The 17,525-nt window shown below is 40.4% G+C and overlaps 1 protein-coding gene across 2 annotated transcripts in view; it reads right to left on the reverse strand.

Moving 5' to 3' along the window:
• The window catches only part of lrp1aa (low density lipoprotein receptor-related protein 1Aa), a 125,753-nt gene that overhangs the window by 82,010 nt on the left and 26,218 nt on the right, over positions 1 to 17,525 (reverse strand). For both annotated transcript variants that reach the window (XM_042499984.2, XM_088084293.1), the window contains exons 3-4: positions 6,527 to 6,664; positions 675 to 794 (exon numbers count right to left, since the gene is read on the reverse strand). In XM_042499984.2, coding sequence (XP_042355918.2) covers positions 675 to 794; positions 6,527 to 6,664 — 258 coding nt within the window. The remainder of the gene's footprint in view (positions 1 to 674; positions 795 to 6,526; positions 6,665 to 17,525) is intronic.

The raw sequence follows: 17,525 nt of genomic DNA on the forward strand, positions 1-17,525 counted from the left end.
ACACCTTTCCCATGGCCAGTTGACCAGAGCTGTGTAAACGGCTTTCTCTGTGTGTGTTTGTTTTGTGGTTGTTGTTTTTTTTGTTTGTTTTTTTTACTGGTGTGTCAAGTTCGACATCATGGACAGGCAAGAAAACAGGTTAGTAAACAGTAGAAAGCATCATGGAGGCCAGTGAAAATGTTATGATGGTTACCTCTTTTTTACATCATACTTATTCAGTCTGTATTTCAAACGTGGCTTTAACTAGATCTGTCTTCACACTTACTTTAAGCATTGTGCCTAAAACAACCTCCGAGCTAGCAACTTAAAACTTCTTTAAATGTTTCATGTTTTTTTTCTTTTGCTAATGTTCGACCAAAACAAGTTCTCTCCTAATACACTTTTTTGCAGAAGCACAGTTGCTGCATTCCTTATACAAACAACCCAGAGTGTTTTTTTTTCCTCACACCTTACTGTCTGAACCCAGTGTGGCGATAATTCAAGCTATGTCGGACAACTGGACACGCTAGCACATAAGCTTATGTTTGCTGTTGATGTAACATTCTCAACCTCTCACTGCCAGCTGTTTGACACTTCATACAGGAATGAAATACAAAGATCAACAATTCTCTCTGACTTATTGATTAAATACTTGCGGCACATTCTGAGGGTGGCCACTGCTATGAGAAACTCACCTTTGCATGTCTTTCCATCTGCGCTGATCTCATAACCACTCTTACAGTAGCAAGCTGGCCCTGCTGGAGTCACCGCACAGTTTTCCTGACAACCCATGAGCGAGCAGTTGGACATAAACTCTGCAGGGAGACAAAGGAGGGAAGAGGGACAGAAGACATGAGTGATTTTTTTGGAGTAATGTGTGTGGGAAGATGACTGACATTGTATAAAAGAGTGACTTAAGACATAAGGTGTTTATTCATGTTTCTTTCTTGTTACAGACATTGTTATGTGGCTGAAAACACTGCATCAGTGATTCCAATAGGAGGCGGATTTGTGCATAATTCTTCAATAATCCTCTCAACATACCATTTTAAACCCACAGATTATACTGTGATCACTCATTTCATTCATCCTGCTGGGTACTATCTAGCAGGAGACACAGAGACAGGCATGCCTGACAGGAGCAGGTGCTGCTGAAGCTGCCATTGTACACTTCCTGGAGAATATCTACTGCTTAGCAGGATGCCGAAGTGCATAAATACTTTCTGTGTGTCTAGCTAAATAGTTGAACTATGCTCTCTGTGGCCTCCTCCTGACAGTGAGGCGCATATAAATTATGAGTGCAGAACATCATGTCAGCTCAGTAACCCATCAACAAGATCGACAGTAAGTTTGATTGGATGTAGTGTGACTTTCAGACACAGACTGAGCTATTTCCATGCGATCAAAAATAACAAAAAAAAAACATCTCCTGAACCAGAATGTGACGATGACCACTGATGAGAGTGGTGAGTTCAGAATTGGTAGGAAAAAGTCATCACATCCAAAAGCAGTTAAAAACTAAGTGCTGGACAAAACAAAAGTAGATACAAAAACAGAGTCTGCACACAAGATGATGCTCCCATGAACATCCCAAAACGAGTTCAGAATTGGAAAATTCATTCAAGGCAACAGTTGGATCAAATATGAAAAACAGCTCAGCACAAAAGCAAGAGATACAGAATTATAAAAACAGAAGTGAACAATTACAGCTTCAGAAAATATGGAGTTTACATTATCAAGGTGTAGCCAGAGTGGACAGGCTATATGGAGACAAATCTTGGACACTATATCCAATAAAACCCCTCTCTACCTCCCTCTTCTCTTCCAAACAAAGACGAGCTGAATCTGACTCAATTTTCCTTCCCAGCTCAGTCAAGATGGCAGCAAAGATAACAAAAACAGGGATTTGCTCATCTTGTTTTGTGCCCAGTTATCTTACTCTTGATCTTGATCTTAACAAATCCGGTATGGAATTATTCTGAAGATGTTGTGGTTCAAAATGAGACCAAATCTTTCTATTGATGTCAGTTTCTGAACCCACAATGAAGGCCTAAATGTTTCCTGTAACAGGTAGGATAAGGCTTGCTTTTAGCATAGCTACTGGTGGAATTGCTTTTTGCTTGGTGATTTTGTTGATGACTTAGAGCCCTTGCTGGCCAGTTAAGAGTGAGGAGTGAAAAGTCAGCAGTCAATAACTATGAGCCTTGAGCACACAGTCATAACTGTACAAAAACTACTAAGTTTATAGGTCCAGTAATACACATGATTTGCTACAGACCTGCCAATTTACACATGCATGCACACAAACACACACATGCATGCACGCACGCACACACGCACGCACGCACATGCACATGCATGTGCACACATGCATGCACTCACAGACCAAACACATGATCCCCTGGCTTATGTCTGGCAGAAATAACAATAGCAAAGCTTTTTTTGCAGAAAATAGCACTGCTAATCTACACATATCATACTACTACAATATCTGTGTAAACTAAAAATACTAGAAATGACAAGTTCAGCAGACAAAGAGGTGCAAGCCTGGAGCTTTGAAATTATTTTTGAATAATACATGAAGTTAACATGAAAGGTGACTGGGCCTTTGCTATCTGGGCCCCTCAGCATGTGGTGCTCCCTATGTGATATCCTCAGGCAAACTCAGTATCCTCTTTTAAACTTCTTCTTAAAAATCACATTTATTTTACTTTTTTCAAAAACTTCAATTCATTCATTGTAATTCTTAAATTATGTATTATATTATTGTTTTATATTTTGTGTTTTGGATTTTATTCACTTGTATTATTTGTCTTTACGATAAAGTACTAAATTTGCTTTTTAAAGGTGCTATTTAAATGAAATTACCTTTATAATTATAACAAATTCAAAGGAATACATTTACAGCTTTATCTAAAAAAACAATCATACTTAAATTCCTATGTGGATTAAGATGTCCATAAGACTTAATGCTCATTGATATAACAGTTTTTGTTTTTTCATTGTCTCTGGGAAAAAAAGAATTCAGGTTACCCTCATGTAGTTCATAATTGAGAGCTTCTGGATGTCGTCAGCTCATCTCAAATGTAATACAATAGCAATATGCCTCATTGTAATTACTGCCTATTGCTATACCAATCTTACTAACTGCTATTTTCATGATCAAGTTTTATATTTATAAATGATGAATGTCAGCACGTTGAAAATATGAATCTAGAGGGAAATACTTTTAATTCTTTGATTCTGGGTTAGTGTGTCTTCCTCATTTATGTTTTAAATCATAAACATATGATGTTTTGTGTGAAGTTAAGGTGGAATGTATCCTTGAGTGAAACAAATATCAGATACAAAGCCTGTTAAGTGAAAGGCCAGAGACACAAGATAAAAATCAACAAATGCTTCGGCCCTGCACTCACAATCAATACCTCCCTGCTAACCCCGACCATCTCCAAGGCTACACACACATCAAATATAGAAGCGCACAAACACAACACGCTGCAGTCACACCTTCCAGTCAGCTGACCGATGCATAATGGAATCTCAGCAGAGTTTTCAGCCGCGCACTGCACATCCTGTGAGATATAAATCAAGACACAGTGAGTCATAGTCAAACAGACACAGTCATGTCAAACCAGGCTGAGATCTATCAGTCACCAGTGATTCACTTTGCCCAGAAAACACTGGCAGACAATTCACACAAACACAACACCTCCGGGGAGCGAGAAGAGGGATCAAGAATCTCACAGCACTTTCAAGATTAAAGAAACAAGAGCCAACAGTTTTGGTGCAATATTGTACTGCTGTGAATATTGTATTTTTGCACTAAATGGACTTCCTAAATCAATAATAAAGAATAGCTCTAAACAGCTATAACTGCTGAGCAAGAAAAAGCTAAACAACACATATGAGCTGGTTTCACGTCACATTTCTGCTATTATCCCCGACTGCTGTCATATGCTGTATGAGGATAAACACCACATGAGTTACTCCACATCACTATGCCCTGATGCCAGTCCTCATACAATGTACAAGTCCTCCTGCTGCACTGCAGAGGCTTGCTGGGACAACCACAGTTCCAATTACAGACATGCCCGGAATTTTCCAAAACAAGTCTGAGCACCGAACGACAGAGATGTGTTTAGAAAACCGACATGGGCAACAATGTAAACAACCGACCATGACATACACCACAAAATATTTATTTTGAGCAAATAAAGCTCGGAAAATTGCTGTGTTTTGGTTCAGTATGCAAACCACTCATATCAATCTGATGACCCCTGACTGAAATACACAACGCTGTAGGAAACAAAAGAGATATTTATGTTACAGACACAAATACACACAAAAACCCCAAACGGTTTAACCTAATTCTAGCCTCAACCCTTAAACAAAATTTAAATCCAAAAACAAACAATCATGGACCCCATGTTTGTCCCCAGAGAGCTGGTGCACCCCCACATGCGGACAGATATTTGTGGTGATAGAAAACACGCATATTCACCTGTTTCATTTTCTAACTGAAGGTGTCTGGGGAGATGGAAAAAAAAGACATAAAAAAGACAGGAAAACTTAAGTCTCCACATCTAGCTTCACCACATGCTAAATAAGACCAGCCACCCGGACAGCTGATGACAACTGGTTTGCCCACAAAAAAAATGTCTGCGCAAACTGTCAGGACCATCACGAGGATGCTCATCTCAGTGGCTGGTCTTGAACAGTCTTGCAGGTGAAGACACTGGACTTGGAGATGCTGGTCTGGCCAGATACACATGTTCTGCAGCTGTAATGATGGTTGGATGTAGTACCAAATTCTTGAAAACAACATTGGAGACAGCTATGGCAGTGAAATGAACATTCAATTGAAAGGCAACAGCTCTGGTTGACATTTTTTGCAGTCAGCTTGCCAATGGCACACTCCCCCAAATCTTGAAACATCTATGGCAGTGTTTTCCCTGCCATTATATTGGGGAGGGCAGTACCGTCCCCCCGGAGCAGAGGACAGATTATACACGTCTTACATTAAGTGCACTGCAAAGCACTGCGACTTCTGCAAGTGATGTGTCACCTGACAAAGCCAGAAGTTCAAAAGCCAACAAGTAAATCATTAATGAAGAGACGTCAAACCCAAGAAATGAGCTATAGATGAATACAGTACATAGATAATTAAAGGGGAATTATCAAAACTGTCTTTATTATTATACAATATTAAGGAGAAGTGCTGGGTGGATTTTAACAAATTGCAACTACAGTTTAAGAGATACATATCTACTGAGTACATTCAAAAAGTCTTAGATCTTTAACTTAAACCTTTGAAAAACGGGAGAAAAAAAGGAAGTGTTGCGTTCAGATTTTTGATCAGTATAAAGCAAACACATATACAGATGTCCACTTTCACCTTAAAGTTCAACCAGCAGTCTCTCTCTGTGTTTCTATATTAAATATTTCATGATCATGGAAAAGACAGGAAAAGTTAAGTCTCCACATCTGGCTTCTTCATCTGCATCTTTATCATCTGAAACCAGCAACCCGGACAGCTGATCATGTAATAACTAATTTGCACTACCAAAGAATTTCTGCATTAACTGTTAGAAACCATCTCAGGGACGCTCATCTTAGTGGTTGGTCTAAGACAATCTAGCAGGTGGAGACACTGGATGTGGAAGTCCTGGCCTCGCCAGTTAAACATGGCCTGCAGTTGTGAGGATGGTTGGATGTACTGCCAAATTCACACACACATCACTAGAGATGGCTTATTAAGTTTACGACCTGACCTATTAAGCTTACTTCTTTGCATTAAACCTGAGAAAATAGGAGCAATAACAGAAGTGTTAAGTTTAAATTTTTGTTCAGTGTATTAGTGTTGCAGAAGTAAATATGCCTGCTGGCTATTTTCACATTTATATGACCTTAGTCAGGACTTAGATACAAAATAATGTGATGAACAGTATTTGGCTGTGCATCGTCAGGCGTGTTCCTCTGCTAACCTCTTGACAGACATGACTCCCAAACAGAGGAAGTCCTCAGTTCCCTTTAGACCTTCAACATTTCCTGTAATAATCGTACTTTCCAGTGAAGACATTAAGGTCTTTTGCACAATCAAGTTCCATTTTCTCTTGGTGTCGTCGTCTGGGATCAGCAAATTCTTTTAAAAGTCATTACATTCCTTAGACTCATCATAAAGTTGCTTCCTAGTTACGGGCCTAAAAATGCCAACTTCCCTAATTGAATGTGTTTAAAAAAACAAGTAATGATCGGCACCACATCCTGTATACCAGGATACATGATGTCAAATATACAGCTGGCTGTGTCTCCATAGAGCATTCAGAATTGCAGAAACAAAAAAACAAAGCACAGTATTTCCACATTGATGTGATAAATCAATCTGTTACTGTGAGTTCAGTGTGAACATTTCAGGCTATACACTCCCTACTTTCATTTCTTTCACAAAGACGGGATGGAAGAGAACAATAGTGCATTATTAACCGGTGCACTCTTTCCATATTCATAATGCATATCCCCAAAACGTGTGTGTGTGTGACAGTGATACCTCTGCAATGTGGTCCCTCATCCCAGCCGTCAGTACAGTCTGAAGCCCCGTTGCACAGTTTGCTCATGTGGATGCAGAGCTCCGTCCCTCCACACTGGTACTCATTGGGAGGGCAGCGTGATATGGTACTGTGGGGACCTGAAGGAGACACACAACAATTATTAAATGTCTGTTTTGCTCAAATCTGCATGACAGCACACCTTCCTAATCACTCAGAGGATAACACCACCATTTTTGAATCACCACTCTTAAAGAAGTCGTATTATTATCATACCAATTCAGGCAGGGGCTGCAGCATCAATATATATTAATTTCACCATATTGATGACTAGCACTATCGTACAGCAAATACAGCTGACCAAACAAAAAGTATCAGCAAACTCATTAATGATGTAAACCATAAACAAACACAAATATGACATTAACTAGCATAAACCACCATGGTTTAAACAAACACATTATCAACACTAACAAAAAGTGATATATGAGTGTAAGAACACAAAACAGCAAACTTAACTGCAAACTAAAAACTTCTCAGTCCAGATCTAGGCATCATGGTCCAAATCAAATAATTTATCTAACCCAAGTAGAGTCTTTCTCAGTTGCATTATTGAACTGTTATTTGATGTATATTGAATGTGCAGTGCACTAGATTAAAGTTGTTAAAGTGTGTCAAAGTAAAAGATGCAAAACTCAGCATACTTTGGTTTGTCTTTGGAGAAGTCAGTGCACTTTTTTCAGCTTCAGTCATCAAAAGTTTATTAGGGTTGGGTGACATTCACATTTGAACCAATACCTGTGCCAGCACCCCAAATCTTTTTTTACCAGTACCCAACTGTACCTTTTTTTAATGTAGCTCGGGGCACAGTAGCTTGCAGTGTAGCAAGGAGGGGCCAAGTTAAATGTTGTGTTTACAAACATTGACCAACAGTTCATGCATAGCATACCTTTAAAAATGTTCTTTCTGCTTGAAAGACCATTCTCAGCAGGCAGAAACACAAGTGTATTTCACACCAAAAAAACAAAAAAAACAAAATTGCACTGTTGCGCCTTTTCTGTGAAAACCACTCCAGCTGTGCCACTTCACATACACAACATTACAAACCGGTTAGTTTGGAGCCATTACGGCACATACAACACAGCACAATGTGTTTCCTAAGATTAATCGCACCCAGGGATATTTGTCACATGCCCTCTTCCTTTGTCTCTTTCATCCATTTTGTCTCGAATATGAACTGTTCCGTAAAGCAGAAATGCTTTAAAATCAATCTTTATAAAACAATGCCCTTTCATCCTGCCAGTGGATGACAAACTTTCTGACATATAGTGGGAACTATGTGTGCACCATAACGAATTTGTCAGAATGGAGCAACACCAAGAATGTTTCTCTACCGTGTTCCCAAGTGAGTGCACATAAAGCTATCTGCTCCTTCATATTTGTGGATAGCATGTCTGTGGTGGGTCTCATCGAAATCTATTACACGCCCAGATACAAGACAGAAGAAACCCGCAGTGGGTGTGCAGCAAACAATCTAGCCACGAATACATTAAAAACAGATCTTCCAAATATCCTTCATGCTCAGCCTTATTGGAAATCAATGGGACATCTTAGTCCTGGCATATAGGCTGGAAAAAAAAACTCAAATACAATCTGACAATAATGGGACTGCAACAGGAGACACTACTCCATGTGGCATCCGAGGATGCTCCATGTCTTAAAGGAATACTTCACTCTCTCAGAGTATCGTCTGTACCTCATTACTCACCTTGTGTTACATACATAAGAAAATTACTCATGAACTGAAACCATACGGCTCCACGTTTAACACCAGCAAAATTATATCAAAACATCCGTTCACCAGGACTCAACTGACAATAACATTATTTTCTGTTGGTGAATACGGGAGCTGCTGTTCTAATGCTGCCTCGACTTACCATGAGGTTTTTTTTTCGTGCTACTGTGTCACTTTGTTGCATCAAAATTTACCCTTCAAAACACAAAAAGTCACCATAACATAAAGAAACTGCACAAGGTAGCGGTAGACCAGTAGCTCCAGTGCTAAAAATCAGCAATGTAAAATTATTGGGTTTTTTTTCCAATGGAGTCTGGTTTTGAAAAGAGCATCGATAAGTTTTACTTTCAGTTAAGTACCATGTTTGGAAAGTACTGAGCATACGACTGGATAAATGAGAATTGGATTATACTGCAGGTGTTAGGTGATAATGTGTAAAAATGATGTTTTGCTATAGATTTATTGTTGTTAAAACCAGACCCCTTTTAATTCAATTCATCAAGAATTTCCTCAGATTTTTTATTCTTGAATAATAAATATACAATTGATCATTAGGTTTGAAGTATTCCTTTAAAGCCATGCCTGATCAGCAGATGCAGTGCAAAGCCACATACTAAATGAGTGAACTGTTTAAACCTTCGCTTAGTAACTGAGACAACGAGACAATATGCGTCAAGATCTGTGTGACTCAGAAAAGTCATTGATCTATCATGCTGAACTAGCACTTTGTAATGTAATGTTGAGAAAAACTGAAGATTTTGTTTATTTTTACATGTTGAGAAACCATATACATTGTGTAAGCTTGGAACTATGCTTTTATAAACTGTTTCTGCAAGAACATCACAAAGGCAACTTTATTTCCATATACCAGACAGAGATGATTTGTTCAAGAAAGCAGAAAAGTTTGTTTTCATCTGTTTTCATTGTTTCCTAACATTAGCTGTTTTGTTCCTTTACCCTGTTCCCCAATACTTCAGCCTTCTCCATCTCATCCATCATGGATTTACATTCATCTTTTCCTCTTGCCAACTTAGCAGACAGAACCACAAGGCAGACATTCAAAGAACCATTGTGGCAGCAAAAGATGGCCACTAGCGAAAACTAGCAGGAACTAAAAACACACTATTATCTTGGTTAGAACTGCCCAAATGACTACCTTCACTACATCTACAGCGTACACACATCCAACCTAGACGCAAAACACCAACAATCAGCACGCCAGTGTAGCAGCATGCAGGCCTAGTATAGTAGTATGTTATGAGAAAACTTTGGGATCCCTGGGAAAGAAAACATATTCATCTTAAGTGAAGGTGATTTAGTCCAAAACTGCTCCCACTGAGACACTAAATGTATGCAGCTTTGACTCGATATAACAGTGAATTTACTGCTAAAATCACTGGGCAATCAGCAAGCGCCCTTCCACTTAATGGTCTTATTACTGAACTCTTTTGGATGAGGATGAGGTTCCCTGCCTTGTGACTCTGACAAGTCTTGCATCCACAAAAAGACAAATGACTCAGCACAACTTCTGTCCCTAAATCCAACTAGTCCATGAGTTGCCAACAACTCCACCAATGTCCAAACTGCTGTCACCACTGTCCAAGTCTGTGGGCTGTGAGATGACTGACGAACTATATACTCATCAATTATAACAACAAAAGCATGCGGCTACCCTGGTTTAATAAACTGCTCATCAGTGCTCCTAAAGCTCACTAATTAACACATATCTTGTGCATTTATTTCACATACAAACCAAAATGTGTGAACTACAATTTCTGTTTTCATGCAACATTACTTGCTCTGTTTCTTGGCAACCAGCTGCTTGGCAACCTAGCACTGACAGCAAGATTCGAGGAAGTCCTTGCACTTGGCTGATGGTTCACATGGCCAGTGGATTAAAAGTATAGCATGCAGAATTTTCCCTAAAAACAATATATACACTTATACAAAAGGGATAACCTAAATTAACACTTATGACCCACTAAAAGCAGGCTGTTCTCATGTACCTAGAAAAAGTAATGCACGTTTCATACATAACCCACCCAGTCGGGAAGGCTGCAATCACATTACCAATGCGCTGACAGAGCTAAGAAGGACATGATATCAAGAGTAAGTCTGCGTAACGAGTCAGATTGGGGTGGTGGACGGGTCAAACAATCACAGGACTTTACCCCAGGAGACCAGTATTCAGGACCGTGTGAATTTGGATACAAGACCCTGTCCCCTGCCAGGACTTTCTTGTTTTCCTCTTATTTTGCTGTGGTAAGGACATTTCTGAGCATATAGTCCCTGCACTCAAGTGACGTTGGGACTTTATAGAAACCAGACACTTACAGACAGTAAGCAGCAAGCATCTAAGCGGAAGTTACAAAAACTGCAGACACGGTGCTGCAATAAATACAAATACAGCAAGGCAAAAAAGCAAATGGACAAAGCTAATTCCAAAATGCAAGTCAGTCTGGGGTTTTCTTTTTCTTTCACTTTCACTGGCAAGCACTGAAGGAGAGGACGGGTATGAATAGTGATGCAGAGTTCCATTGGACAGGTAGGTGCCGGCAATTAGCTTGTTACAGTATCAGCTTTTCCATTATAACAAAAGCAACGTTCCTACAATAGAAGCTTGCAGAGTACTACAAAAAACAACAACATGTTAATTAGAGAGTTTTAGAGGTGTTAGTAGAGCTTTGGAGGTAGCCAGTGTAGCCCTTCCCCTGCTTCCACTCTTCATGCTGCTAAGCTAAAATAATAATCACCTAGCTGTAGTTTCATATTTAATGAATAGAAATGAGTAGTGTTGGTTTTTTCCTTTAACTGTCAGCACTGAAAAGTAGATCCAAAGGCAAGAAAGATGCATGACTCTCTTCCTTGTTTTTTTTTTCATGCATCAGGTTTATTTGAAACCGATCACTCCACTACAGGGCTCATCTTTCTCAGCACATGTGGAAAGTCAAACTGTCCCTCCTCTTGTACACTCTCTCCTTCTTTATCTCCTCCCATCATTTTTCCTCCAACATCTGTTGACCCATTTACAGTAAGTGTATAAGAGGGAGGGCAGTTCGCGGAAAACAAACAGTTGAGAAACAAAGAGAAAGAAAGAGAAAGTGGGGGAGTAGACACAGAGTGGAACACCTCATCCACAGGAAGTGGACAGAGCCCCACAAGGCTTCATTCTTGAGCGAGCTGGCAGCGGTCGGTGGGGCCGTGGTGGAAAAGGCATTGCTAATTTGAATTAAACAGGGTCTTTTATTCAACATTCCTCTACTGTGAGCCAGCCAGGTTAAGCAGGCCCAAATCTTTTTTTTTTCTTTGAGAAGTTTCTATTTGCTCTGTTTCTCTACACAGCGCGTTGAATGGTTGAGTGAAAGATCTACACAGCCCGGCTGGTACGGCTTCAACTATTCTGCTCTGTAGCTCAATTAGGACACCCAAGGAAAAGGAAAATCATCCTGGTGTTCCCATCATCGACCCATACAGTCTATCCTTGTGACAGAGCCAGTGGGTGAAAACCGAGGCTGGAGATTTGACTTGTCTTTTCCTATGGAGCACTACAGATCGTTCCAAAGCTTCAATTACAGACGTCACAGAGACGTAAGCAGATACCAGGACACACTTCACTTCTTCCATAGGTGTGTCTGATGCAACAAATTTGTCTGAGGATGTAACAACAGATGCAAACTGCTTCAGTCATTCTCCAAAATTGAAATGCAATGCCTATTTAGAAGTGATATTAAAGGGAAACATCTGTACTTTTCAATCTGGTCCCAATTTTCCCATGTTTTTGTCTCTAAGAGACTAATGGAGAAAACAATGTTTGAAATTGGTCAAGTATTGAGAAAGAACACTGCAACCACATCAGCAAAAAAGGCTGCAATGTAACCGCTCTGGGCCATTGTGCACCCTTAATGTATTTCCATGACAAAATCATTTGTTTTTGCCACTGACAGGCTCAGATTGTTATTTTAAGTGTCTGACAACATTATGGAAAGAACCCTACAGAAAAATCAGATGTTTTTCCTTAACTTTCGCTGGACTTTTTGATATTGTGATCAAGTCTTGCTCGAGGAGAAGTGTCATCCTAAAATCTCAAAAGAGACTTGTTGCAGAAAAACAATAAGGACATGCTACTATGGCTGAACATATAGCTGATTTCAACAATGTGGAAAAGTCTAAGACATTTCAAAACAAAACTTCTCCTTAAGCGAGACTTGGTTACACAAACTAACAAACAGACCATATCAGTGAAAGGTAAAGACAATTTTTTTTTTTTTTTATTTCTCTGTAGGGATCCTTTTCTTAATGCTCTCAGAAACTTCTAATAACATTCTGAGCCTGTCAGAGTATGAATTTCTGAATGTGTGTTGTTGTTTTTTCCTGGTGTGTCATGTTGGCGTCATAGACAGGCCTAGGAACAGGTTAGTAACAGTAAAGAGTATAAAGCAGCATGGAGGCCAGTGAAAACTTTACGCTACTGCTTTTTCCATATCTCATACTTAATCAGTCACTTTCAAAAATTCAGTGTGGAATAATTAGGATCGATTGAGTGCTGCTTGGACAGAGACAGTGGGTCTCTGTCCAAACAGTGGTAGCAAGGTTAAGGAGCTAAAATCAGTGCATTCACTCAGGTGTTGTGTTTCATCAATGCTGTGACTACTGCAGAGTTATTTGAAGCAGGTGTGAATGTCAATTGTTACTCTTCCCTATTACATTATAAAGCCAGACATTAGCAGGTGTCAATTGGTTTTTTGTGCAGTGGGAAAGGGGCTTTGGACATAAAAATGTGGGAAAAGAGGGTTCAGGTTAAAAAATACTGAAGTTGCCCGTTGACACCTGACAGACACTTTCATGCATGTCAGTCCTACAGCCAAACAAAGTCTTTCTTCTCTAAGCATCTATCAAAACAAGATTGCGGCTCACTGGATTTCAGACACCTTGCACGAGTGGAGTCTTTAAGCCGCTACACATAGAGGTAGATCACATGCACTTTTCCAGTGTGAGGGGGTGAGGGCAGAGGAGGTGGTGAAAGAGGGAGGGGGAGACAAGAGAACCAAGGCCATTGTTTGGATCACACAAATCGGCTGTGGCTCCCTACAAAGAAGGCTGAGCCGCGGTGTTGTAAGCAGCGTCACGTGCGAAGCCTGATCTGAACTGTGGCACGGCCACCTGGAGAGAAAGCTGGGGCAACAGCAAGGGCCATGGGGACACAGTGCTGACAGGGGAGCTTTCTAATTATGCACAATTTTGGGATTAATATTTTAAAATATATTTTCCTTGCTAGGACTGTTTGTTTGAGTTTTTCTCCTTCACAAGTCAAGTTTTCACAGAATTATTTATCTTGATCTGTGTTTGCTCTCATGTGATACCAAAGAGGACCAGCTGACAGAGAAGGAGTCAGGATCTGGGTCCGGATCAGGCAGTTCCAGAGCTCAAAGCTTGTTAGGCTGTGGGGATTTTCCATTCACTAGTTCATGCTGCCCCTCCATATGCTAGTCAACACAATGCTTGTTCACCCAATAACAAACACACAAACAACTAACAAGTCGCTGCCAGTGCTAAAACATAAAAGGGACTTTATGTGGGCCAGAATGGGGCCAACCGGGGAGAGCAACGATGAAACCACCGCCTCGAGTTTCTTTTAAACACTACAGACTCTTCAGCATATGAGACAATGGCAGAGATACACATCCCACTAACAAGCAAGATTAATTAAAAATAATCCTGCGACTTCTCACAGACATCAACCATCCAGCAGAGCTGAATAATTTAACATGTTGATCCATAAATATACCTCATGAATAAATAGTGTTCGCACCACTTCACCGCCAGCAGCTCTTAATGACACGCTAATACTGGGTTTCTCTGACCACTGATGACCATGTCCTCACAAACCGGCTGGCCCTCCCTGCGATGCTCTTGGCCCACTTGACACATTCTTGGACAGAGTCGCCGAAATCTTGACCAAGCAGCCCCGAGGCGCCCCTTGACCTCCAAACTCCATCTGTCCTGCCAAAAAAGCAGAACTCCAAACAACTAGGACACGGCACCGTAAACAAGACACGACGACACACCAGAGCTTCTTTTAGGCTAAGAGAGGACACCATGGGAGTGTGTTATTCTGATGTTGCTACTCAACACAGTCTTGTCAAAAAGATCACGGGCAGAAAAAGAGCAGCAACAGCTAGTCGCAGAGCTCTGAGGGCAACAATACCACTGTTTATTTCTGACAGCTATCCTATAAACACTTCACTCTGCAGGTGGAAAACAACACATTAACCTGCCACTCCAATCACACCTGTGGGTGCCACACTAATACCAGAGTTTTTAGTTTCAGCTCCCTTTGACCAGGAGATCACATCTCAGTTTAACAATGTTTTTAGACAAAATGTGTTTGTCAGCATAAATGCAGTTTACTGCAAACATCTCTGGCTGTACCCTCTCTGCACTTGCTTGGTTGGATCTTTGCTCTCTCTGCTTGACCCCTTTTCCTTCCAAGATATCAACACCACATTTTCTTTCCTTCCTGGGGGGGCTTCTGGGGTGGCTGGCAGTGCAACAAGCAAAGCAGGAAGGCTAAATCCAGCTCTCGAAAGCACAACAAGCTGAGCCTTCTCCAAACACGGCGGCACCGCTGCTCCTCAGGGCACAGAAACCACTAAGCAAACAGTTCTATCAGCAGAGTAAATTGCAAAAATTTTATACAGGACAACAACACTAGATACTCCAACCAAACAAATAGCTTGGGCCCGTATCAGCATTATTTATGAAAGAAGAAAAGCAAGGAAATACACATAAAAGAAATCATTGGTGGAATTGCCATAGGGTTATATCATTAACCTGTTTCATTAGAGGGATAGTTCGGATTTTTTTGAAGTGGGGTTATAAGGGGTACTTATCCATAGTCCGTGTATTACACACATTAGATGTTGGTCGGCACACCCCGAATTTGGAGAAGCAGACAGGAATCTGACATGGAAAATAAGTAACATACCTCTGTGGATTGGGGTCAGCAACAAAACATATTTTAACCACTTTAAAAAAAGTCCCACTTAATTAATTCAATATAGTTTAAGTATACGCTATAAACGACTTCAGTACTACACCTATGCTCTCATCAGAGCCACCAGTCTTCTTAATTATTAGTAACAAGTCATTTTAGCTGGCTGAACATGAGAGCTGCTGGTCTACTGCTGTCTCGATCAGTTAGTTAGTGCTACTGCATGATTTTGGTGAATGTGAACTAACCTTTTTAAGCCTTTGATAGATGAGCAAATTGGCTTGATTTCTTTCAAAAACATGGGAAGAGAGAGACAAGCGACTTGACTACAAACAGCCCAAAAAATAAAATGAAATTAGTAAAAGTTAGTTAGTGTTACAAGGACATTTAAATGGAAATAAGCTGAAAAAAGAAAAGTGCTAAAAAATTAAGTGTTGTTGACTTTTTTTCTGTAACATGATTTTTAATATACAATTAAGGAAATTCTAAATATAATTTTATGGACATTTTCCCTCTATTTATCAAATAATCAACCCCTCCTTTTTTTAGTTGGCTAAAATACATTTTGTTACTGACCCCTCCACGGCAGTAGATTGCTTGGCTTCCATGTCTGACTCCAGCCTGCTTCTCCAAACTGGGGGCGTGCCAACTGACATCTAATGTTTGTAATATACTGTCTGTGGATAAGTAGCCTATTCAACCCCATCTAAAAAAATTGACCTATCTCTTTAAGCATATTCATAAAAAGCACATCATAAAAGTTTACACACAGACACACTCTTTTTATCTCTCTTTCTATTTTCTCTCAAAAATACACACACAAGAGAAGAAAAAAATATCTATTTCCCACTACAGAAGGTTCCTAACTCTATTTTTCAGATTGAAAAGACTCATTATTTGATTCATTGTCCTCCTGTTTCCTCACAGTGGGTCAAGGATTAACTTAAAACTATTAGCATTGTGCAAGTTTTTCTTGTAAAGAGCAGAGTGGGGGCCATACTGCCACCCTTAGAATGACTTAATATCTGAAAGGCATTTAGTCTGTTTTGGCTTAGGAGTTCTTACCCAGAAAGCAAGAGACTAACTTTAATCATCGCAAATTAAGCGCCAAGCCCCTCTCCAGACAGTCATTTTCATTTGTTGCTCAGAGAATTAGAAAACTAATTCAAAGGACATACGACTAATTATTGCACAGAAAAACAGCTATGCAAATGACAGGAAAGGCCCAAGGGGGCTCGGAGAGGAAGGATGAGAGTAATCGCCACTGTACGAGCCAAGAAACCAGAGGAGACCCACGTTAAACAACCACTGCAGAAGGCAAGGTGTTTGTTCAATAATGCAATCTCGTATACAGGATGTAGTCATTTGTTACAGCTGCTGATCAGACACAAAGTAGTTTGCAGTACTGAGTGAAAGCCACAAGGCATCGCCAGGTGTGCAGCATCTGTGTCTACACCTTCATGAAGCAGGGTGGGGGGGGGGCTTTCATTTTAATATTATTCGCCTGCATCATAAACCCCCGCTCTATCTCTCCTCTTGTCCCAGGCTTGCTCCGAGTCTACCCTCCTCCCCCCGAAGGGTGCCTCTGTCCTGTCCCGCCCCCTTCTGCAGAGAGCCCTGCTGAGATTACATAATGGTCTTTTTAAAATTTAAACCCCTGACACGCTTTTCTTGGCTGAACACAGGCTGGGCTCTCTTGTCCTGCTTCAAGGGGGCCAGCTTTGCCCTCTCTACTGCCCCGGCCTCAAGTCCTCGTCTAAAAATGGCCAACTGGTGGCCTGCGGATCACATCCGGCTCACCACACCCTTATATAGAACATGTATATTATTTCTGCATGCAGTTTCTCTATACGTCTTTACTGTTACTGCTGCCTGTAATAACTCATTTTGGGACCCTTATGAATCGTTGGCATGCATGAGTTTGGTGCTGCTGAAAATATGTGCTTAAATACACTTTGAATTTACTCCTTTCCTTGTCAGATGGAGTCATAAGGAGGGCTGCCAACTTTCAGGCAATTGACACTTTTCACACGCGCTCATGCTCATATCTCATGCAATAAAAAAAAATCATAGGCCTAACTGATAAAATCGTGGCACGAAAAGAGGACGGGAAAAGTCAGCTCTAATGATATTGTAACACACTGAAAACGATCTAATTTTTAAATTCTCATTAATAAAATGAATACATGTTTTTCTTCTGAGGCTTGCAGAAATA

This window comes from Plectropomus leopardus, chromosome 2 (assembly GCF_026936395.1).
Source record: "Plectropomus leopardus strain MGB_pleo_1.0 chromosome 2, ASM2693639v1, whole genome shotgun sequence".
Taxonomy (NCBI): domain Eukaryota; kingdom Metazoa; phylum Chordata; class Actinopteri; order Perciformes; family Serranidae; genus Plectropomus; species Plectropomus leopardus.